The 22626-nt window shown below is 52.3% G+C and overlaps 1 protein-coding gene across 18 annotated transcripts in view; it reads left to right on the top strand.

The window, feature by feature from the left end:
* Positions 1 to 22626, top strand: part of SMARCA4 (SWI/SNF related, matrix associated, actin dependent regulator of chromatin, subfamily a, member 4) — a 102301-nt gene that overhangs the window by 14084 nt on the left and 65591 nt on the right. For 14 of the 18 annotated variants that reach the window (XM_031659898.1, XM_009193496.4, XM_009193494.3 and 11 more), the window contains exons 2-11: positions 10133 to 10382; positions 11288 to 11420; positions 12200 to 12598; positions 12922 to 13020; positions 13679 to 13937; positions 15336 to 15462; positions 17219 to 17392; positions 20453 to 20626; positions 21848 to 22015; positions 22129 to 22179. In XM_031659898.1, coding sequence (XP_031515758.1) covers positions 10161 to 10382; positions 11288 to 11420; positions 12200 to 12598; positions 12922 to 13020; positions 13679 to 13937; positions 15336 to 15462; positions 17219 to 17392; positions 20453 to 20626; positions 21848 to 22015; positions 22129 to 22179 — 1806 coding nt within the window. In that variant the 5' untranslated portion in view covers positions 10133 to 10160. Of the gene's footprint in view, positions 1 to 10129; positions 10383 to 11287; positions 11421 to 12199; positions 12599 to 12921; positions 13021 to 13678; positions 13938 to 15335; positions 15463 to 17218; positions 17393 to 20452; positions 20627 to 21847; positions 22016 to 22128; positions 22180 to 22626 lie in introns of all 18 variants that reach the window. The other 4 variants (XM_031659904.1, XM_017952201.3, XM_031659900.1 and 1 more) reach the window with 1 other exon arrangement.

The raw sequence follows: 22626 nt of genomic DNA, 5'->3' as shown, positions 1-22626 counted from the left end.
AGTCCTCACATCCTTTGATCTTTCTGTTTTATTTCCACAGAGACACTTCCTGGGCATCTCCTGTGGGTATTTATTTCATGGGTATTTTTCTGATTTAGGTTTTTTTTTTTTCTTGGAAGTTTTTCTTTAAAAATCTGAATATAAAAAGTAATAGATGGCTATTGTAAAAAATAAATAAAAAGCGCCAGACATCTGTGATATGGAAAGTGTAAGTTCCTCATCACATGCCATCAGAGAGAGCTACTGACTGTGCTGACAGCAGTTTGTTCATGTTTTCTTTTGGGTAATCTCTATGCATGGATTAACACGCATATATATGTGTGTGTGTGTGTGTGTATATATATATACATTTTTTTTTTGAGACAGAGTTTTGTTCTATTGCCCAGGCTGGAGAGCTGTGGTGCGCTCTTGGCTCACTGCAACCTCCGCCTGCTGGGTTCAAGTGATTCTCCTGCTTCCGCCTCCCAAGTAGCTGTGATTACAGGCACCCACCACCATACCCAGCTAATTTTTGTGTTTTTGTAGAGTTGGAGTTTCACTATGTTTGCCAGGCTGGTCTCAAACTCCTGAATCCAGGTGATCCGCTCGCCTTAGCTTCCCACAGTGCTGGAATTACAGCAGTGAGCCACCACGCCCGGCCATATGCATATATAGTTATTCTTTCTTTCTTTTTTTTTTTTTTTTGAGACAGGGTCTCACTCTGTCGCTCAGGTTGGAGTGCAGTGGCATGATCTCGGCTCACTGCAATCTCCGTCTCCTGGTTCAAGTGATTCTCGTGCCTCAGTCTCCCAAGTAGCTGGGGCTACAGGCGCATGCCATTATGCCTGGCTAACTTTTGTATTTGTACTAGAGACGGGGTTCTGTGTTGGTCAGGCTGGTCCCGAACTCTTGGCTTCAGGTGATCTGCCTGCCTCAGCCTCCCAAAGTGCTGGGATTATAGGCATTTGCCACCACACCCAGCCTCACTTTGTTTTTTTTTTTTTTTTTTTTGAGACTGAGTCTTCTCTGTTGCCAGGCTGGAGTGCAGTGGCACGATCTCAGCTCACTGCCACCTCCAGCTCCTGGGTTCAAGCAATCCTCTTGCCTCAGCCTCCCAAATAGCTGAGACTACAGACCAGCGTCACCACGCCCAGCTGATTTTTGTATTTTAGTAGAGGTGGGGTTTCACCGCGTTGGCCAGGATGATCTCAAACTCCTGACCTTGTGATCTGCCCACCTTGGCCTCCCAAAGTGCTGGGATTACAGGTGTGAGCCACCATGTCCGGCCTCTGAATTCTTTAATGGTGCCAGGACTTCTGCAGCATGGGTTGTGTGGGGGTTCTGATTGCTGGGCAATAGGAGCTTCTCAGGAGAAACTGAGGCAGTATAGCCACACCACTTCCAGACCTTTTGGCCCAGGGAAGCTGAGAGCTTATTTTTATCTCCTGTCCTCCTGGACGTTTGACTGAGTGTTTTAGATTTTTAGCTTTTAGATTTTCGTGCCTGAGTAGTTTCATTTCCGGTCATTCCTTCTGGCCACTGGCCTGGATTCCCAGGCTCTGTTTTCTCCTTGTGGAGGCCCCTGCAGCGCCCGATCCAAGGGCCGCACACATCTGGATTTGGCTCCCACACACATGTACTAACTATTCTCGCCCTTTTGGCCCCTGAATCCCCTTGTCCTTTGCTTTTTCCACCTGAGTAGGTGTGGCCTCCTGGTCTGCGATGAATTTCAGTGCTGCGTGAATTTCCCCTGCTAGTGACTTATCATTGAGGTCTCCATTGCAGGAGTCTAAGTGGCATCGTGTAAGACACCTTAGGGACAACCTTTGGGGACCCCAGGACTTTGCTGAAGATGCCAAATCCTTAGTTTCCTGTATAGAAGGGCAGGGATGATTGATGATGGGGGAAGAAGGGGTAGAGAGAGGGGTGTTCCTTGTCCTTAGACCTCTTTCCTGGCCGTGCTCGTTTGGGCTTCCCATGTAGGCATCTTGCTGGAGCAAGGTGCACCTGGCCCCACTCTCCATCTGGCTTCTACAGGGCTGGGCTCACACCGGTCCTTCAGGGAGGGTTAGCTGGCCAGGAGGAGTTTGTGGACTGAGAGCAACACCATGCTTATGGCTGTGGGAGCAAGGAGGGATAAGAGATGTTTGTGCGTCAGGCACTGTGGCTTGGGCTGGGTGCGGTGGCTCATGCCTGTAATCCCAGCAGTCTGGGAGGTTGAGGTGGGCGGATCACTTGAGCCCAGGTGTTTGAGACCAGCCTGGGCAACATGGTGAGACCTCATTTCTACAAAGAAATACAAAAATTAGCTGGGCATAGTGGCACGAGCCTGTAGTCCCAGCTACTTGGGAGGTTGAGCTGGGAGGATCACTTGAGCCCAGGAGTTCAAGGCTGTGAGCTGGGATGGCGCCACTGCACTCCAGCCTGGGAGACAGAGTGAGACCTTGTCTCAAAAAAAAAAGGGGGGGTTCAGGTGTGGTGGCTCACATCGGTAATCCTAGCACTTTGGGAGGCCAAGGCAGGCAGATTGCCTGAGCTCAGGAGTTCGAGACCAGCCTGGACCACACGGCAAAACCCCGTCTCTACTAAAATACAAAAAAATTAGCCGGGTGTGGCAGCCTGCGCCTGTAATCCCAGCTGCTCGGGAGGCTGAGGCAGGAGAATCGCTTGAACTCCAGAGGCGGAGGTTGCAGTGAGCCGAGATTGCGCCACTGCGCTAAGCCTGGGTGAGAGAGCAAGACTCTGTCTCCAAAATAAGCAAACAACCAAACAACAAAAGAATTGTTGGCAGCTGCCCAAATCTGTGTTCACTGATTGCCAGGGTGGGCGTGTCATGGCTGACAGCAGGTCCTGGATTGCACCTGGGGGTTTGCTGCTCTCCAGCCAGCCACTTCTGCCTGATGCGTCCCCAAAAGGGGAAGCCAGTCTGTTGTTCCTGAGCAGCACTTGGCAGGAGTGTTACTCGCGGTTTGTGCTGACGGGAGGCTGAGTTTCGGACTGGAGCTCTCAGGAGTGTCACTCATCTTATGGCTCAGGTTTTTTTTTTGTTTTTGGTTTTGGTTTTTTGAGACGAAATCTTGCTCTGTTGCCGAGGCTGGAGTGCAGTGGTGTGATCTCGGCTCACTGCAGCCTCCGTCTCTCGGGTTCAATCAGTTCTGCCCCAGCCTCTCGAGTAGCTGGCATTACAGGCATGCATCACTATACCTGGCTACTTTTTGTTTTTTTAGGTAGATACGGGGTTTTACCATGTTGGCTAGGCCAGTGTCGAACTTCTCACCTCAAGTGACCCGCCCACCTTGGCCTCCCAAAGTGCTGGGATTACAGGCGTGGGCGACCGTCCCCGGCCCATGGCTCAGTTTTCTCATTTCTGTTCAGGGAAGGGAGCCTCTGCTTCACATTTTGATAGGAGCGTCCGAGGACCTCATCCATGTGATGCTCCTAGTGTGATACTTTCACGTGCTAAGCAGCTGCTCAGTAAACCTGGGGAGAGATGGGCACCTTGATTTCACCAGCTGAGTAGCCGGCACTTCCTGCCGTGAGTGATCGTTTGATGTTTCAGCCTGTAGAGGAGGAGGTAGAGCCACAGGGAGGTTACCCGTGAGGCAGGTGGTACTGTGGCTTCACAGTCTATGTTCAGAGTGTGGGATGCATGGCAGTGAGTTCCACTGTGGCCTTGGCCTTGTGACCTGAACTCTTTCACTGCCCTGCTGTGTGGCCTCTGAGCCTCAGGGACTCATCTGTCAGCAGGACCACTGTAGTCCCTGTACTAGTGTGGCGGGGAGGGCCCAGTGGCTGAGTCTCAGTTGTTACTGTCAGGTAGGCTGAGGCCCCTACCTCCTGGCTACATCTTCCTTCCTTGTCATTTCTTTGTGACTGAGACATCCTCAGCAGTTGTAAATCTCTGGGAGGGGAAGGCAAGCCACAGTGCCCCCTGGATTTGCAAATATCCCTTCGCTTCCTCTGTCATGACCTTGGGATAGACGAGAGTTTCTTAAATAGGACTGCAGAAATGTTAAACCTCAAAGACCAAACTTGATGAACTGGCCTTCGTTAGAATTAAGAGCTTCTTTCTTTCTTTTTTTTTTTTTTTGATATGGAGGTTTACTCTTGTTGCCCAGGCTGGAGTACAATGGCACAGTGTCGGCTCACTGCAACTTCCACCTACCGGGTTCAAGCAATTCTTCTGCCTCAGCCTACCAAGTAGCTGGGATTACAGGCACGCGCCACCACGCCTGGGTAATTTTTGTATTTTTAGTAGAGACAGGGTTTCACCATTTTGGTCAGGCTGGTCTCGAACGCCTGACCTCATGATCTGCCTGCCTCGGCCTCCCAAAGTGCTGGGATTACAGGTGTGAGCCACCACACCCGGCTGATACTTTCTACTTTTTAAAAGTGGATACCGGCCACATACATGGTGGGTCACGCCTGTAATCCCAGCACTTCTGGAGGCTGAGGCGGGCAGATCACTTGAGATCAGGAGTTCAAGACCAGCCTGGCCAACATGGCAAAACCCTGTCTCTACTAAAAATACAAAAAAAAAAAAAAAGAAAAAAAGAAAAAGCCAGTTATGGTGGCGCGCGCCTGTAATCCCAGCTACTTGGGAAGCTGAGGCAGATAATTGCTTGAACCTAGGAGGTGGAGGTTGCACTGAGCCGAGATCATGCCACTGTACTCCAGCTTGGGTGATGGAGCGAGACTCTGTCTCTAAATAAATAAATAGATAGATATCTCAGTAGCCAGTAAGCATACGGAAAGGTGCTCAGTGCCATTAATTGTGAGGGACATGCAAATGAAGACCATAAAAAGATGCAATTGGACATTGATGAGAATGTTAAAAGTTGTAAAGACTGACAGCAAGTTTTGGGGTTGATGAAGAGCAACTGGGATGCTGTCCCTGTTTCGGAGGTGGGACCATGTGTGTAGATGATACGACTATTTTGGAAAACTAGCAAAGCTAAGTTTATGCTTCCCTTATAACCACCAGTTTCATTCTTGTACACCCGGGAAGAACCAATGTCAGTGTCCACCAAATGACTCTCATAGCAGCTTGATTTGTGCTGACCAGAACCTGGTTGAGTACAATGTCTATGAAAATGACAGTGCTCAGATAAAAAGAATGGATGACTGTCCCAGACATGGTGACCCTGTGATTGTCTTTTTTTTTTTTGAGACAGGTTCTTTCTGTGTTGCCCACGATCATGGCTCACTGCAGCCATGACCTCCTGGGCTCAAGCAGTTCTCCCTACTCAGCCTCCCGAGTACCAGCTAATTAAAAAAAAAAAAACAAACTTGTAGAGACGGGGTCTTGCTATGTTGCCTAGGCTGGTCCTGAATTCCTGGACTCAAGTGATCCTTCTGCCTCGGCCTCCCAAAGTGCTGGGATTATAGGTATGACTCATTGCTCCCAACATTACATTATTTATATAGTTTATAAATTAGGTATCATAAGTATATACTATATATCATGTAATATATATATTATAGGTGTGACCCACCACACCTGTCATTTTATTGGAAGTGCAGTAACAAGTGAAAGGAAGCTACAGTGGTAGTCAAAATAGTGGTTTCCCTGGGAGAGTGGTATTGACTAGGAGGGGCTCAAGAATGCCTTCTGGAATGTCGGGAGGGATATCTGACGCAGTGTTCTTGAAGCTGTTCACCTGTAATTCTGCGATCAGGGCGCGTACAAGTCAGTGAGAGTAAGCAGAATCACATGCTGCTGCCCTCAGTACTGAGCTGAGGACATGGAGTAGCTCCACGGCTCTCCACTTGGTGCTGCAGGTTGGCCAGTGCTTGTTCAAGTGCAGGCACCAGCAACTTCATCACATGCTTTGGCATTGGGTGATACTGCTGGGGATGGCTTTGCATCATGCCCAGGCTATTTGGATCCCCTTTTCTGTCACTCCACACGTGTCTGAGCTTTCAATCCAGAAAGGAATTTGCGGATGCCGGTGGCACACGCGTTCCTGCTTCACTGCAGTCTGACTCTAGAGGCAGCATTTTCAGGAGCAGACGCCATTCTAACAAGCTTCTGTGAAACCCCTGTTTCTAAACAGCAGACTTGCCATATTCGGGCACAAAATGGTTTTTTGAGGCAGCACCTTCGGTGTTCTCTGTGTGTCTGTTGATGAAGTTAGCACTGCTGTGAGTCGGAGCTCTTCCTGGAGTACTGTGATGGCATCGCATGATTTGATGGAAGGGAGAGGGAAGAAGTTCTAATGCTGAGTGTAAAGTATGATTAGGAGATCTGGGGGTGGTGGCATACATCTGTAGTCCCAGCTACTCGGGAGACTGAGGCACGAGAATTGCTTGAACCCTGGGGACAGAGGTTGCAGTGAGCAGAGATCACATCACTGTACTCCAGCCTGGGCGACAGAGCGAGACTCTGTCTCAAAAAAAAAATGTACAATGAGGAGAGCTATAATTTCAGTCACTTCCCAGTGTACACTCATTGGCTTGTCCGCCATTAGAGAGGGAAAAGATGGTTTGCCCTTAATGACCTGGATCTTTTTTTCTTTTTCCTGTGAGACAGCATCTCGCCCTTTTGCCCAGGCTAGAGTGCAGTGCGCAGTCATGGTTCACTGCAGTCTCAAGCTCCTGGACTCAGATAACCCTCCCACCTCAGCCTCCCGAGTAGCTGGAGCTATAGGCATGTGTCACCAAGCGCGGCTAATTTTTGTATTTTTTGTAGAGATGAAGTTTTGCCATGTTGCCCAGGCTGATCTCGAATTTCTGGGTTCAGGCCACCCCCCTGCCTTGGCCTCCCAAAGTGCTGGGATTGCAGGCTTGCTCGATTGTATTTTGCTGTCAGTTTCAGTTTATTTGACTTAGAATACAGACCTTCAAGTGAGGAAGAAGCTATAGGTCCCTGAATATCACAGGATCTGTGAAGTATGTGGCAGTCCTGTTGTCCCTTTTCCTACCTCATTGCAACACTCTTTGGGCCTGAGAAGCCTATGGGGACAAAAGGCCCAGAGGGAAGCGCCAAGGAGCCAATGCCTCCCCGCTGCCCTGGCCATGCCCACGTTGCTGGGCTTCCCACCTATATATAGAGGCAGCTGCAGGCGCATCCTCCCTGAAGACACACCCGCGGACCAGAGGCTTCAGGCTCCAAAATCAGCATCTTAGTAACGTAAACACAAGGTTCAGACTGTTGTCACATGGCAGAGGTGAGGGCGGCATCTCATAATCAGACAGTCCTGTTTCTGTAGCAGAATGTGTGAATATCCACATGGAGAGTCAGGTCAGATTTTGCCTCCAGATGAATTTCCTCGCAGTAACACATTTAGATTTTTTTATGTCAGGGTTCATCTTTTCAGGGTTCGCTGGAGTGCCAGTCACTGGTTCCTCCCCTGCTGAGTTTCCTGGTCCTCTCTCCTGCTGTTCGCCATGAAAGTGGAATGAGGTCGTTTTGAGCCTTCCGTCTCTTGTCTAAGAATATATCCCTATGGGTGGGTGCAGTGTCTGACACCCGTAATTCCAGCACTTTGGGAAGTCCAGGCTGGAGGATCGCTTGAGCCAGGATCAACAAGAGTTTGAGACCAGCCTGGGTAACATAGAGAGACCCCGTCTCTACAAAAAATTAAGAAAAATTAGCCAGGCATGGAGATACACTCCTATGGTCCCAGCTACTCTGGAGGCTGAGGCAGGAGGATGGCTTGAGCCCCTGAGGTCAAGGCTGCAGTGGGCTATGCTGGCTCCCCTGCACTCCAGCTTGGGTGATAGTGTGAGACTCTGTATACAAAACAAAACAAAAACCCCTACCTTTCAAATTAAACTTTTTCCCCGAGATTACCTAATACAATGTAATTTTTTACCAGGAACGGTGGCTCACACCTGTAATCCCATAACTTTGGGATGCCAAGGCAGGTGGATCACCTGAAGGTCAGACATTCGAGACCAGCCTGGCCAATATGGTGAAACCCCGTCTCTACTAAAAATAAAAAAATTGGCCAGGCGCGGTGGCTCACGCCTGTAATCCCAGTACTTTGGGAGGTTGAGGCGGGTGGATCACGAGGTCAGGAGTTCAAGACCAGCCTGAATAACATGGTGAAAGCCCATCTCTATTAAAAATAGAAAAATTAGCCAAGCATGGTGGTGCGCACCTGTAATCCCAACTACTCAGGAGGCTGAGGCAGGAGAATCGCTTGAACCTGGGAGGCAGAGGTTGCAGGGAGCCAAGATCATGCCGTTGCACTCCAGCCTGGGGAACAAGAGCGAAACTTCGTCTCAAAAACATAAATAAAACAAAAAATAGAACTTTTTCTTTTTTTTTTTTTTTGAGACAGTGTCTTGCTCTGTCACCCAGTCTGGAGATCTCAGCTCACCGCAAGCTACTTCTCCTGGGTTCATGCCATTCTTCTGGCTCAGCCTCCAGAGTAGCTGGGACTACAGGTGCCCACCACCACGCCCGGCTAAGTTTTTTTGTATTTTTAGTGGAGATGGGGTTTCACTGTGTTAGCCAGGATGATCTCGATCTCCTGACCTCGTGATCTGCCCGCCTTGGCATCCCAAAGTGCTGGGATTACAGGCTTGAGCCACCGCGCCCGGCCAAAAAATAGAACTTTTTAAATCAAGAGAATTAAAAATGTTCCTACACGTCTTACAGAATTTATCCTTAGAACCAGAAGTATGCTGGAGAGTTCAGGGGCAAAGAGATTCATTCCAAAAGGCACCTGAAACAAAAGACAGATTTGCGACATGCTTAACCAGAGAGGGGCTATCAAAAAACCCAGGGTGTCAGAGCCAGGAAATGCAGTGTAGCTGTTAGAATTTGTGTTTTAAAGACTATTAAATGATAAGAATTGCCACAGGTAAGATTATATGAAGGAGAGCCTAGAATATATTGAGAAGTTCCACAGAGCGTGTGTGCGTCTTCAGCCAGCGAGGACCTTCAGCCAATGAGGCGGGGAAGCCTCTTTACAGACACAAGTATCTTTCCTCTCCCACGTGTCCCTGGGTGGTTGGAGGACATCTCCTGATGCATATTAGCATCTAAAGGAAAAGGTGACGTTTCTAAGTGTCAGGGACCAAAAAGGGCCATTATTTGTGTCATCCTTTAAATTATCCTTTTTAAATTAAGTTCATTTATTTTAAGGGAAACTTGGTCTTACTACTTTCAGCGGAAAACCAGCAGAATTTGCCATAAATATTTGTTTTGGCTGAATTGATGGCATTTCAGTCAGAGGCTGTTTTTTTTTTTTTCCTGAGACAGAGTCTCACTCTGTTGCCCAGGTGGGAGTGCAGGGGTGTGATCTGGGTTCATTGAGACCTCTGCCTCCCAAGTTCAAGCGATTCTCCCGCCTCAGCCTCCTGAGTAGCTGGGACCACAGGCGTGTGCCACCATGTCCGGCTGATTTTCGTATTTTTTTTTTTTTTTTTTTTTTTGAGACAGAGTCTTACTCTATCGCCCAGGCGGAGTGCAGTGGCGCGATCTCGGCTCACTGCAAGCTCCACCTCCCGGGTTCACGCCATTCTCCTGCCTCAGCCTCCCGAGTAGCTGGGACTACAGGCGCCCGCCACTTCGCCCGGCTAGTTTTTTGTATTTCTTAGTAGAGACGGGGTTTCACCGTGTTAGCCAGGATGGTCTCGATCTCCTGACCTCGTGATCCGCCCGTCTCGGCCTCCCAAAGTGCTGGGATTACAGGCTTGAGCCACCGCGCCCGGCCTGATTTTCGTATTTTTAGTAGAGACGGGGTTTGCCTGGTTGGCCAGACTGGTCTTGAACTCCTGACCTCAAATTATCTGCCTGCCTTGCCCTCCCAAAGTGCTGGGATTACAGGTGTGAGCCACCGCACCCGGGCAGTCAGAGGCTGTTTGAGCCATAGTCCTGCTCTTTCTGTTAGGAAGATAAGCAAGTGGAGAGCAGTGTGAAGGGTAGACCAGCACCCCGGTGAGACATTCTCTGTCGTGATCAGGAATATGGCAGGAGACCCTGAAGGTCCCTGTGGGACAGTGCTTGTCTGTGAGCGTGGCCCACCTGTGCCTGAGATGTTGCACTTCCTCTGAGAGTGGTCATGAAGAAAAGGTTCGAGTGACTGGGGTGAAAGGTGCTGGCTTCCTGTCGGAAGGAGATTCTGATGTCCCTTGCTATCCCTGTCCTGCCTTACCCTGGGTCGTGAACCCCAGACTGACTGGGACTTTCTGCCAGCAGGAGGCCACGGTCTGCAGCTCCCGTGAAGATGTCCACTCCAGACCCACCCCTGGGTGGAACTCCTCGGCCGGGTCCTTCCCCGGGCCCTGGCCCTTCCCCTGGAGCCATGCTGGGCCCTAGCCCGGGTCCCTCGCCGGGCTCCGCCCACAGCATGATGGGGCCCAGCCCGGGGCCGCCCTCAGCAGGACACCCCATCCCCACCCAGGGACCTGGAGGGTACCCTCAGGACAACATGCACCAGATGCACAAGGTAGGGGCCCCTGCCCCCTAGGGCTGCAGGCAGCCTCTGGACCGAGGGCCTTACTCAGAGGACGGGGGGGAAGCCTTCTTGTTGGAGGTGGCATGCCTTGGCTCAGCCCCCTATGCCGGGGCCCATGGCCGTGAACAGAGGGGTCAGCTCATCGGACTCCAGCCTGTGCTGGCGCATGATCTGGGCCTGAGCAGCACATCGTGGCCCCCGCGGACACCTGCCCCACCGTTTCCGCTCCCTTGCTTTCTGCGTGGGAGATTTGGGAATATCACTCCAAAGTTTTCTTTTGGTAATGAAGAAAAACATCCAAATTACTAAAAAGGCTTTTAGCCACGTCGTTTCCCCCGTTCTGGCTGTCGAGCTCACCTGTGCCGCTCGCAGAGCCGAGCAGCGGGTTTCCTTTTCTCCGAGGCGTGCCCCTCAGCCACTCTCTTTACCACTCACCGGCGCTGAGCAGGACCTTCAGTCAGCGAGGCGGAGAAGCCTCTGTATGGTCACAAGTCTCTTGTGTGTGTCCCTGGGCATGGTTAGAGGACATATTCTCTTATACATACAACATCTGAAAGAAAAGGTCGTATTAGTATCCGTAAGAAAAGTGATGTTTCTAAGTGTCGGGGCCACAGGAGGTCCCGGGTGGTGGAAGATGAGGATTGCCTGGCCACAGTCTCCCAGGTGCTCGTGCTCCACTGGGTGACATTTATTTTGTGTACCTGTCTTGAGGCCTAAGTAGGTGTCAGAACCCTGCCTTAGAGCCGAGCCGTGTAGTAACGCTGGGGACTGGGGAGATGCATGTTGTCGTAGGTGGCCATTCTCAGTGCCCTCGAGCTTCTCTTGGGCAGCGCATAGCTGCGCCACCACCTCACGTTCCACATGCTCACCCTACCTTGTCATGGTCCCTCTCGCAGCCCATGGAGTCCATGCACGAGAAGGGCATGTCGGACGACCCGCGCTACAACCAGATGAAAGGAATGGGGATGCGGTCAGGGGGCCACGCTGGGATGGGGCCCCCGCCCAGCCCCATGGACCAGCACTCCCAAGGTACCAAACTGCGTTCCTTCCTGTCTTGTGTTTGTCATACACCAGAGTCCTCAGATCATTTTCTTCCCCTGGGTTCCCACAGGATGGATTCTGGGAGTACCTAGGATGATTTAGCCGGGTGGGTGGCCTGCCACAGAGGGCTGTCTGGCGTGGCATGGCTGGTGCTCTGTTCTGGCCACCTCGTCTTGGAGCAGCCCCAGAAGGGGAAGTGCTGGTTGGGGGGCAGACCGTATTCAGCATGGGTGATAGAGGACGGCTGTGCAGGGCAGCAGCCCCATGCCACCGAGGAACTTACTGAAAATACAGATTCCTAGGGCCTGGGACTCTGCTTTAATGAGCCCAGCAGGTGCCTTTTCTGTATGAGGACAATTGAGAAGTGATATGGTGGGTGACTTGCCAAGTTCTTGCTGTCATCAGGGGTGGGAAGCTCAGGGGCTCCACTGGGAATGGAAATGTTGGGGGTGGGCCTGGCCAGCCCGAAGATGTGGACCTCACCTGTGGACAGGCAGGCGGAGGCCGGGAGAGAGCCGTGATTTCACGCACAGGTTCTCAGCATTAACCAGCAGCACTTTACTGAGACGTGGGTTAAACCAAATCCACCATGCCGGCTACTGGGCTGAGGTGCCTCCAGCGCGTGCCCTCCAGGTGCCCCTGATTGACTCAAGAAGGATGCCATTTGGCCGTGCCCTGTCTCAGAGTATGAGCTGGTGTAGGGAAGAAGTTGTAAAAATCACAGACGTACGCTGCCTAGTGACCAGTGGGCTGGCCTTTCTCTGCAGGTTACCCCTCGCCCCTGGGTGGCTCTGAGCATGCCTCTAGTCCAGTTCCAGCCAGTGGTCCGTCTTCAGGCCCCCAGATGTCTTCCGGACCAGGAGGGGCACCGCTGGATGGTGCTGACCCCCAGGCCTTGGGGCAGCAGAACCGGGGCCCAACCCCATTTAACCAGAACCAGCTGCACCAGCTCAGAGCTCAGATCATGGCCTACAAGATGCTGGCCAGGGGGCAGCCCCTCCCCGACCACCTGCAGATGGCGGTGCAGGGCAAGCGGCCAATGCCTGGGATGCAGCAGCAGATGCCAACGCTACCTCCACCCTCGGTGTCCGCAACAGGACCTGGCCCTGGCCCTGGCCCTGGCCCTGGTCCCGGCCCGGCACCTCCAAATTACAGCAGGCCTCATGGTAAGGCTGGCTGCCCTGGCCCTCAGGTGTCTCAGAGCGAATGGCTGGGGCGTGGGTGGAGGAGTGGACAGACTGGGCTCTGCTGCCAACTGGGTTCCCCGGTTTGGGATTGCACGGGCCCATGCTGCACTTCTGGGTGCTCGGGTGGTGGGGGCAGCTGTCCTGCTAAATGCTGCTTCCCCAGCTCCCTGCTTTCCCTGGGGGTGCTGGTTAATAGTTGTATCTGCTGTGTCCCCTGAGGCCAGGGCTGCCCACGGGGCTGGGCACAGGCATAAACCTGAGGAGCACTATTTTCTCTTTTGTTTGTTTCTCCCTACGTGTAGGTATGGGAGGGCCCAACATGCCCCCCCCAGGACCCTCAGGCGTGCCCCCTGGGATGCCGGGCCAGCCTCCTGGAGGGCCTCCCAAACCCTGGCCTGAAGGTGAGCTCCCTCTTCTATGGTGGTGCACCCATGCCCTGACTCCCCGTTGCAAGCTTGGGTGGCGCAGGCCTTGAGATGAACCCTGGCAGGGAGAAAGGGCCAAGGTGGCCAGCCCGAACCGCAGCTTGTACTTTTCTTGTGGTGGTCCCCGGGTCTCCCCTGTAGCCAGTCAGTTCCCAGTGACTGTCGTTTTATCCCATCCCTCGTGGTCTTCACCCAGTCCCTGAGCCCTGTATATGTGGTTGCTCAGTAAGTGCTGCAGGCTCCCATCTGGTGGGCTCAAAGAGGCAGTGGGATTCATTACCCACCCTCTTGGAGCCTGAGGTTTAGCGATGGGCATTGAAGAGCAAATTGCTTCCATTGGATTTAGCACTGGGAGGAGACGACAGGAAATGCTGCTGTAGAGCCACAGACAGAACACAGAAGCCTCAGGGGTGTGGGGCTGGCCCCAGTGAAGGGTGTGAGGGACAAGGGTGAGGCTGAGATCTGGAGGAGGTTGGAGCCCAAGGCGGGTGTGAGGGACACCCCTAGGTGAGAGGTGGGAGATGGGCGGGGTCTGCCTGTCCCCAGGGCCTCGAGCAGCCCAGCAGCTTTCTGTTTCCAGCCTGGATGGGCCCCAGAGCTCAACACGATGCCCTGGCCCCTTGCCTCCTCCCAGGACCCATGGCGAATGCTGCTGCCCCTACGAGCACCCCTCAGAAACTGATCCCCCCGCAGCCAACGGGTCGCCCTTCCCCTGCGCCCCCTGCCGTCCCACCCGCCGCCTCGCCTGTGATGCCACCCCAGACCCAGTCCCCCGGGCAGCCGGCCCAGCCCGCACCCATGGTGCCGCTGCACCAGAAGCAGAGCCGCATCACCCCCATCCAGAAGCCGCGGGGCCTCGACCCTGTGGAGATCCTGCAGGAGCGCGAGTACAGGTGAGGGTGTGGTTCCCAAGGTCACTACTTTCTGTCCCCTATGTCCCCCTGGGGAAGCCACTCAACTTTCTCCCCCGCCTTAGGAAACAGTGCCCTGTGCCCACCGCTGCCACTTGGCCTATACCTCCTTCCTCACCTCCCTGCTCCCACTCTGGCTGCGGTCTGTTTCCCACACAACAGTCTGAATTCTCTTTTTTTTGAGATGGAATTTCACTCTTGTTGCCCACGCTGGAGTGTAATGGCGCGATCTCAGCTCACCACAACTTCCATCTCCCGGTTTCAAGCGATTCTTCTGCCTCAGTCTCCCAAGTAGCTGGGATTATAGGCATGCGCCACTGCGCCTGGCCAATTTTATATTTTTTTAGTAGAGACAGGGTTTCTCCATGTTGGTCAGGCTGGTCTCAAACTCCTGACCTCAGGTGATCTGCCTGCCTTGGCCCCCCAAAGGGCTGGGATTATAGGCGTGAGCCACGTCGCCTGGCCTGAATTCTCTTTTCACGATTGATTGACGTCAGATCTACTCCCTGGATTAAAACCTGCCTGTAACTCCAATTATCTGCCCAATAATCTTTGCCTTATGTCCACTCCTGCCCAGCATCCTTCCTCACCCACCCCACTCTCTCTGTTCCTCTTCTCATTTATTTAATAAGTTAGGCTTTTTCATGCCCCAGGAACTTTGCACAGGCCGTGCTGGCTCCTTCTACTCATTCAGGCCTCATTGCTGGGATTCCCTCCTTATGGAGGCCCTTCCCGTCACTTCCAGCCACTCTCTGGAATTGCAGTGGTTATTTTATTTTTTTAAATCTCCGTTATGGACTGTTTTTTCTAATGAGGCTGAGAGTTCCTTGACTTGTTGATCTTGTTTAGTGGTAAGGCCCTGCGCTCAAAATGGTCCCTGGCATACAGTTGGTGCTCAATGAGTATGTGCGGAAAGACTGATTAAGAGGATTAGTTCACATAACCTTCCTATGTAACCTTTGTAATCTTCAGACCACACCTCTAGGGTCTCTCCAAGGGGTCGCCTCAGTTTTGAGATGAGAATGCTGAGGTGTGCAGGTGAAGTAGATTCTCACGGCCCTGCGCCTCATCCATGCCAGGGCTGCATGAAAACCCCAGCCCACCTGATGCCAGAACCTGGCTCACACCACTGAACAGGCACGAACTGGGCGCGCCTATCAGGAATCTTGTTTGCTGCCCTCTGAGGCCCGGTCCTGAAGAGTGTCCCTGGCTGCCTCCCTCTCTGCTCTGCCCTGCGGCCAGCATCCTCTTCTGAGGCATCTCTTGCCTCATGACCAGCACCCTCCTTCCTCGAGGGATGGGTCCCCTGCAGCTCCAGCTATAACCGGGTGCCCTGGCAAGCCTCTCACTGCCTTTGCTCCTTCTCTTCTCTGCTCCCAGGCTGCAGGCTCGCATTGCACACCGAATTCAGGAACTTGAAAACCTTCCCGGGTCCCTGGCCGGGGATTTGCGAACCAAAGCGACCATTGAGCTCAAGGCCCTCAGGCTGCTGAACTTTCAGAGGCAGGTGGGTGCCGGCACGGCCGCAGCTTTCCAAAAAGGGCCTTTGTCACCAACACTGCTGTTAAGCCTCCAAGTATGGCTTGCTGGGCTAGTATTACACCTGCCTGGGCTGTGAAAAGCAGCTGTGGCCACCCATGGGCACTCATTCACTGCAGAACCTTCCTCTTGCGTCCTGCACAGTGCTGGAGACATGGACCTCTCTACCCTAAAGCACTTGCCTCTTGAAGCAGACTTGCAAGGGCTTCTTTCTTCCTTTTCTTTTCCTCCCTTTCCCTTTTTTTTTTTTTTTTGGGAAACAGTCTTGCTCTATCACCCAGGCTGGAGTGCAGTGGCACAATCTCTGCTCACTGCAGCCTCCGCTTCCTGGGATCAAGCAATTCTCCTGCCTCAGCCTCTCAAGTAGCTGGGATTACAAGTGTGTGCTGCCATGCGTAATTTTTATATTTTTAGTAGAGACAAGGTTTCACCATATCGGCCAGGGTGATCTCAAACTCCTGACCTCAAATGATCTGCCTGCCTCGGCCTCCCAAAGTGCTGGGATTACAGGCATGAGCCACCATGTGCTGTCCCGCATGGGTCTATTTCTGAGTGTACTGTTCTTAGTGAGACCCTGGAGTGCAGTGGAGAGATCACAGCTCACTGCAAACTTGACCTCCCAGGCTCATGTCATCCTCCCACTTCAGCCTCCTGAGTAGCTGGGAGTATAGGCGTGCACCATTACACCTGGCGAATTCTTCCTTTTTTTGAAACAGAGTTTCACTCTGTTGCCCAGACTGGAGTGCAATGATGCTGTCTCGCCCCACTGCAGCCTCTGGCTCTGTGGTTCAAGTGATTTTCCTGTCTCAGCCACTGAGTAGCTGGGATTACAGGTGTGCACCACCATGCTGGGGTTATTTTTTTTATTTTTTTATTTTTGAGACAGAGTCTCACTCTAGCCCAGGCTGAAGTGCAGTGGCACGATCTTGGCTCACTGCAACCTCTGCCTTCCAGGTTCAAGTGATTCTCCCACCTCAGCCTCCCGAGTAGCTGGGATTACAGGCACATGCCACCACGCCTGGCTAATTTTTGTATTTTTAGAGACAGTGTTTCACCATGTTGGCCAAGCTGGTCTCGAACTCCTGACCTCAGGTGTTCCTCCTGCCTTGGCCTCCCAAAGTGCTGGGATTACAGGCGTGAGCCACCACTCTGGTTTTTGTGTTTTTAGTAGACTCAGGGTTTCTCCATGTTGCCCAGGCTGCTCTCGAACTCCTGAGCTCAAGCCATCCACCTGCCTTGGCCTCCCAAAGTGCTGGGATTATAGGCATGAGCCATTGCTCCTGGGCACCTAGTTAATTTTTCGGTTAGTTTTTGTAGAGGTGAAGTCTCACCATGTTGCCCAGGTTGGTCTCAAACTCCTGGGCTTGAGCAGTCCTCCCACCTTGGCTTCCCAAAGTGTTGAGATTACTGGTGTTAAGCCACACACCCAGCCAAGGGTGCTGTACTTCTGAATGACTCCTAAGAAGCTGTGTGTGTGGTAGAGGGGGGCAAGCTGGAGGTCCGAGAGGACCCACTGGCTGGGTGTCCAGAAGTGATCACCTTCTGTCCTGTGCTCGCCCTGCCCGGAGGCACCTATTAGATGTCCCCTGCACACACGGACTGGGTGTGTAAGGCACTTAAAATGCTCCTTTAGCGGTGTAGCATGTGACGTCATCATGCGTGTTCGTCATTGTGGATGCCACAGAGCTGTGCAGCGCGTGGGCTTGTCCTCTTCCCTCCTACAGCTGCGCCAGGAGGTGGTGGTGTGCATGCGGAGGGACACAGCGCTGGAGACAGCCCTCAATGCTAAGGCCTACAAGCGCAGCAAGCGCCAGTCCCTGCGCGAGGCCCGCATCACCGAGAAGCTAGAGAAGCAGCAGAAGATTGAGCAGGAGCGCAAGCGCCGGCAGAAGCACCAGGTACACCCCGGTGGCCCCAAGGCCCTGCAGCCCACTCATCTGGCTGCCTTGCTTGTCCCAGCGGTTGTCATGGGGCTGTGTTTGCTTTGTTCCTAAACATGCTGCTTGTCTCTCTCTTTTGCTCATCGTAACAGTATTCTAGGCACTGAGAACGTATTGGTGTAAAAACCCAATGGTAGGGAGAAGATAGTGATCAAATCCCTGCGTAGCATGTCTGGAAGGTGATAGGGCACAAAGAAAAATCAAGCTGGGATAGAGAGAAAGGAAAGGGCTGTTGTAGACCTGATGTTGGGGGAGTTCTTTCTTTTGGAGGTGACATCTGGGCAGACCCCCAAGGGAGGGAGCCACACAGATCTGTGGAAAGAGCTTTCTGGGAAAAGGAGAAGGTGCAAGGGCCCTGGGGCTGGAATGTGCCTATGTTTTCTATGGAAAGTAAGGACCTGCATGTAGCCAGAGTATAGTGAGTGGCGGGGTGAGCTGAAGGAGGGAGGGCAGGGAGGTGACGGGCAGGTGATGCAGGACCTTGTGAGCTGCAGGGAGGATCTGGGCTGTCGCTCTGAGTGAAGTGGGAGCCATAGAGGGTTCTGGGCAGCACAGGGACTGATCTGACTCAGGGTTTCCCAGGATGAGTCAATAAGATGGAAATCTTCAAATCTAAAGTCAAGTAAGGATTTGGGGATGATTGTGCTGATTTGGTCATTTATAGATTTTCTAGAGATTTTCTGTCATTTATATCTTACTTGTGTAGTGTAAAATAATCTAGACAATCAGCACAGCAATCTCTGTTAACATTTTTTTTTTTTTGAGATGGAGTCTCGCTCTGTCGCCCAGGCTGGAGTGCAGTGGTGCAATCTTGGCTCACTGCAACCTCCGTCTCCTGGGTTCAAGCAATTCTCCTGCCTCAGCCCACTGAGTAGCTGGGATTATAGGCACCTGCCACCATGCCTGACTAACATGTTTTTTGTATTTTTAGTAGAGATGGAGTTTCACCGTGTTGGTCAGGCTGGTTTTGAACTCCTGACCTCAAGTGATCCGTCCACCTTGGCCTCCCAAAGTGCTGAGATTGCAGGCATGATCCACTATGCCTGGTCAACATTTTTTTTTTTTTTTTTTTGAGACGGAGTTTCACTCTTGTCATCTGGGCTGGAGTGCAATGGTGCGATCTTGGCTCACTGCAACCTCTGCCTCCTGGGTTCAAGGGATTCTCCTGCCTCAGCCTCCTGAGTAGTTGGGATTACAGGTGTACGCCACCACACCTGGCTAATTTTTCTTTTTTTTGAGACAGAGTTTCACTCTTGTTGCCCAGGCTGGAGTGCAGTGGTGCGATCTCGGCTCACCACAACCTCTGCCTCCTGGGTTCAAGCGATTTTCCTGCCTCAGCTCCCCAAGTAGCTGGGACTACAGGCACTTGCCACCATGCCTGGCTAATTTTTTGTATTTTTAGTAGAGATGAGATTTCACTATGTTGGCCAGGCTGCTGGTCTCAAACTGTTGACCTTGTGATCTGTCCGCCTTGGCCTCCCAAAGTGCTGGGATTACAGGCGTGAGCCATTGCTTCTGGCCGCCAGCGTTTTTATATATGTTATTTCAGCCTTTTTACTTGTATATTAATACAATGTTAAATTGCTGTTTTTTTATTTTTTCTAAAATTTTGCTGTCTTTTTTTTGAGTCAGAATCTCATTCTGTCGCCCAAGCTGGAGTGCAGTGGCGTGATCTCCACTCACTGCAGCCTCCTCCTCCTGGAATCAGGCGATTCTCCTGCCTCAGCCACCTGAGCAGCTGGGATTACAGGCATGCGCCATCACACCTGGCTAATTTTTGTGTTTTTAGTGGAGATGGGGATTCACCCTGTTGGCCAGGCTGGTCTTCAACTCCTGACCTCAAGTGATCCGCCTGCCTCGGCCTCCCAAAGTGCTGGAATTATAGGCGTGAGCTGCTGCTCTTGGCCACATTGCTTCTTTGTTTTTAAGTATCACGGAAACATGACTTTTGATGTCCACACTGTATTCCATTTCAGTGGGTCCAGGATCTGATCATTTATGTCAACTTTTTCTTGTTTGAGGACATGCAACATATTTCAACTTTTGAAAATTAAAAATCATGCTAGGACAGGAATTTTTGGCTTGAACATTTTGGGACTGGTCTCTGGTATTTCCTTAAAGTAAATTTGTAGTGATGGAATAAGTTGGAGGGAGGGTTGGAAACATATTTGAGACGTTTCATATCCATGCTACGCTGCCCTGCAAGTCGACTGCCCTGTGTGCCCACCTGCTGTGTTCGAGGGCCTTTCCCACCCACAGTTGCCATTGCTGAGTTTTATCATCAGAGAAACCCAACCGCAACAGGCAAAGGGCGTTTTTTGTGTATTATATTTATTTTTTTTGAGATAGAGTCTCGCTCTGTCACCCAGGCTGAAGTACAGTGGCGTAATCTCGGCTCACTGCAACCTCTGCGTCCCGGATTCAAGCGATTCCCCTGTCTTGGCCTCCTAAGTAGCAGGGATTACAGGCATGCGCCACTACACCTGGGTGATATTTTTTATGTTTGTAGTAGAGATGGGGATTCGCCATATTGGCTGGGGTGGTCTCGAACTCCTGACCTCAGGCATTCTGCCCTCCTTGGCCTCCCAAAGTGATATTCTAGGTTGTTTTTTTTTTTTTTTTCTTTTTTGAGACAGAGTCTCGTTCTGTTGCCAAGGCTGGAGCACAGTGGCACAATCTTGGCTCACTGTAAGCTCCACCTCCCGGTTCACGCCATTCTCCTGCCTCAGCCTCCCGAGTAGCTGGGACTACAGGCGCCCGCCACCATGCCCGGCTAATTTTTTTTTTTTTTTTTTTTTTATCATTTTTAGTAGAGACAGGGTGTTAGCCACCGTGTTAGCCAGGATGGTCTCAATCTCCTGACCTCGTGATCCACCCACCTTGGCCTCCCAAAGTGCTGGGATTACAGGCGTGAGCCACCACACCTGGGCAGTATTCTAGGTTTTAAACAAGCCTTGAGGAGAACGTGTCCGCCATGCTGCTGAGGGGTCAGCCTTCTCTTTTGCGCATTCTCTACAGGAATACCTCAATAGCATTCTCCAGCATGCCAAGGATTTCAAGGAATATCACAGATCGGTCACAGGCAAAATCCAGAAGCTAACCAAGGCAGTGGCCACGTACCATGCCAACACGGAGCGGGAGCAGAAGAAAGAGAACGAGCGGATCGAGAAGGAGCGCATGCGGAGGCTCATGGTATGGTCCCGCCTTCTTGACATGCACCTTTCCACACATGTGGCTGGTACTGCAGGTTCCAGGGGTCGCTCCCCAGGGTCACACCAAGGCATTTCAAAGCTCGGAGTTAGAAGTGGGGCGAAGGAAAGAGCAGGCGCGGGCTTGGGAGTCAGTCCTGGGCTCGGATCTTTGCTGATCCCTCTGATCATCAGAGTGACTGTGTGACCTCAGACCACTTTGCTGTCTCCTCTGCCTTCACTGGAAAATGGAGGTGGTGCCCCCTCCCCTCATTCTGTGAGAGCCACAGGTGGTGCGATCCAGACCCCCCACCCCTAGGATAAACATCTCTGACCATTTATTTGTGGCTGAGTCGCTGGTTGGACAGATATTGGGAGCACATTCTGAGCCAGGTGCTGCTCTGTGTATGGGGGACACAGAAGGGAGCACGACACGGCCTCTGTCCTCGTAGGTTGTGCTTGAGGGGCAGATACACGAATGAAGCAAACAGAGTAGTGGATGGTGACAGCTGCAGTGAGGAGGGTGAAGCGGAATGGAAGGGGAGGGATAGGGTAGTAAGTGAAGGCTTCGGAACAGAGGCCCAAAGGGTGGCCCTGATGCACAAATGCAGAGACCCAGGAGAGGAGCCCCAGGCAGCACGGAACAAAGGTCGAGGTGGCAGGCAGCCGTATGCCAGGGACAGCCGGTAGCCCTGGGCTCCCAGCACAGCATCGTGTGAGGTGGGAGGTGAGGTCAGAGCTCACAGGGGCAGGTGGGGCGTGGGACCTTTCAGGCCATTGGGAGGACTGTGGGTTGAATTCTGATCGTGAATGAGAGCCTCACCCGGGAGGGTTTTGGCTGTGGGTGATGTGATCTGATGTCTTCTTAGAAAGGTGAGGGGCTGCTGTAGGAGTTGGTGGGAGGGATGCACCTTGGACTTTGTGGAGAGAAGGCTTTGGGTTTGGGGTGTGTTTCGTGAACAAAGTGGATAGGACTGGCTCATGGCCTCTGTAACTGGCTCCTGGCGGGACCATCTGCTTAGCAGGTGCCTTTGGAACCTAGCCCTTGGTAGGTTTTGAGGAAATAGTTCCTGAACAGGGAGTCGATTGCTGTGTGAAGGGTCAGTGACGCGGCACCCCCATGAGCCATGTACGCCCTCAGTGCGCCTCTGGGTTGACTGGCCATGGGTGCCCACAGACGTGCACAGTGTGCCACCACATTGCAGTAACCCCCATGCTTTTGTAGGCTGAAGATGAGGAGGGGTACCGCAAGCTCATCGACCAGAAGAAGGACAAGCGCCTGGCCTACCTCTTGCAACAGACAGATGAGTACGTGGCTAACCTCACAGAGCTGGTGCGGCAGCACAAGGCCGCCCAGGTCGCCAAGGAGAAAAAGAAGAAAAAGAAAAAGAAGGTGTGCTGGGCCTGGTGTGGCGCCTGCCGCGGGTGGGATGGGAGCGGCCGTCTTCGCGTGTGTGGCCTCAGCCTGGCGGGTCAGAGCCTGACTGTGTCTCTCTCTATTTCCAGAAGGCAGAAAATGCAGAAGGACAGACGCCTGCCATCGGGCCGGATGGTGAGGTGAGGAAGGAGGGCTTCTTTTGGAGGTACCATCCCAGCCCTGAGGCGCTGGTCTGTTTCAGACTTTAAAACCTATGTTCTTTTAAAATTATGAACAATGATATATGATGATGGTGAGAATCCTGGGGTGTCCTCTGATCCCCATCCCACTCGCCCCTTCATCCCACACGTTGTTTTCTTCCAGACCTTTTTCTATGCATGTGCCGCAGGATTCATCTTTCAGGTTTTACTTTATTGTAACGTCTGACTTACAGGAGAGGCGCGAGAACCGTCCCGAGATGTCCTGTGTGTTCTTTACCCAGAGTCTCCATTTTCACGTTTTGTATTTTGTTTTGTTTCTTTGAGACAGGGTCTGTCTGTCACCCAGGCTGGACTGCAGTGGCGCATGGCTCATTGCAGCCTCGACCTCCTGGGCTCAAGTGATCCTACCCTTCTGAGTAGCTGGGA

This window comes from Papio anubis, chromosome 20 (assembly GCF_008728515.1).
Source record: "Papio anubis isolate 15944 chromosome 20, Panubis1.0, whole genome shotgun sequence".
NCBI classification, from domain to species: domain Eukaryota; kingdom Metazoa; phylum Chordata; class Mammalia; order Primates; family Cercopithecidae; genus Papio; species Papio anubis.
Note: the sequence above shows the minus strand (reverse complement) of the source record. Positions and strands in the feature narration are given on the sequence as shown.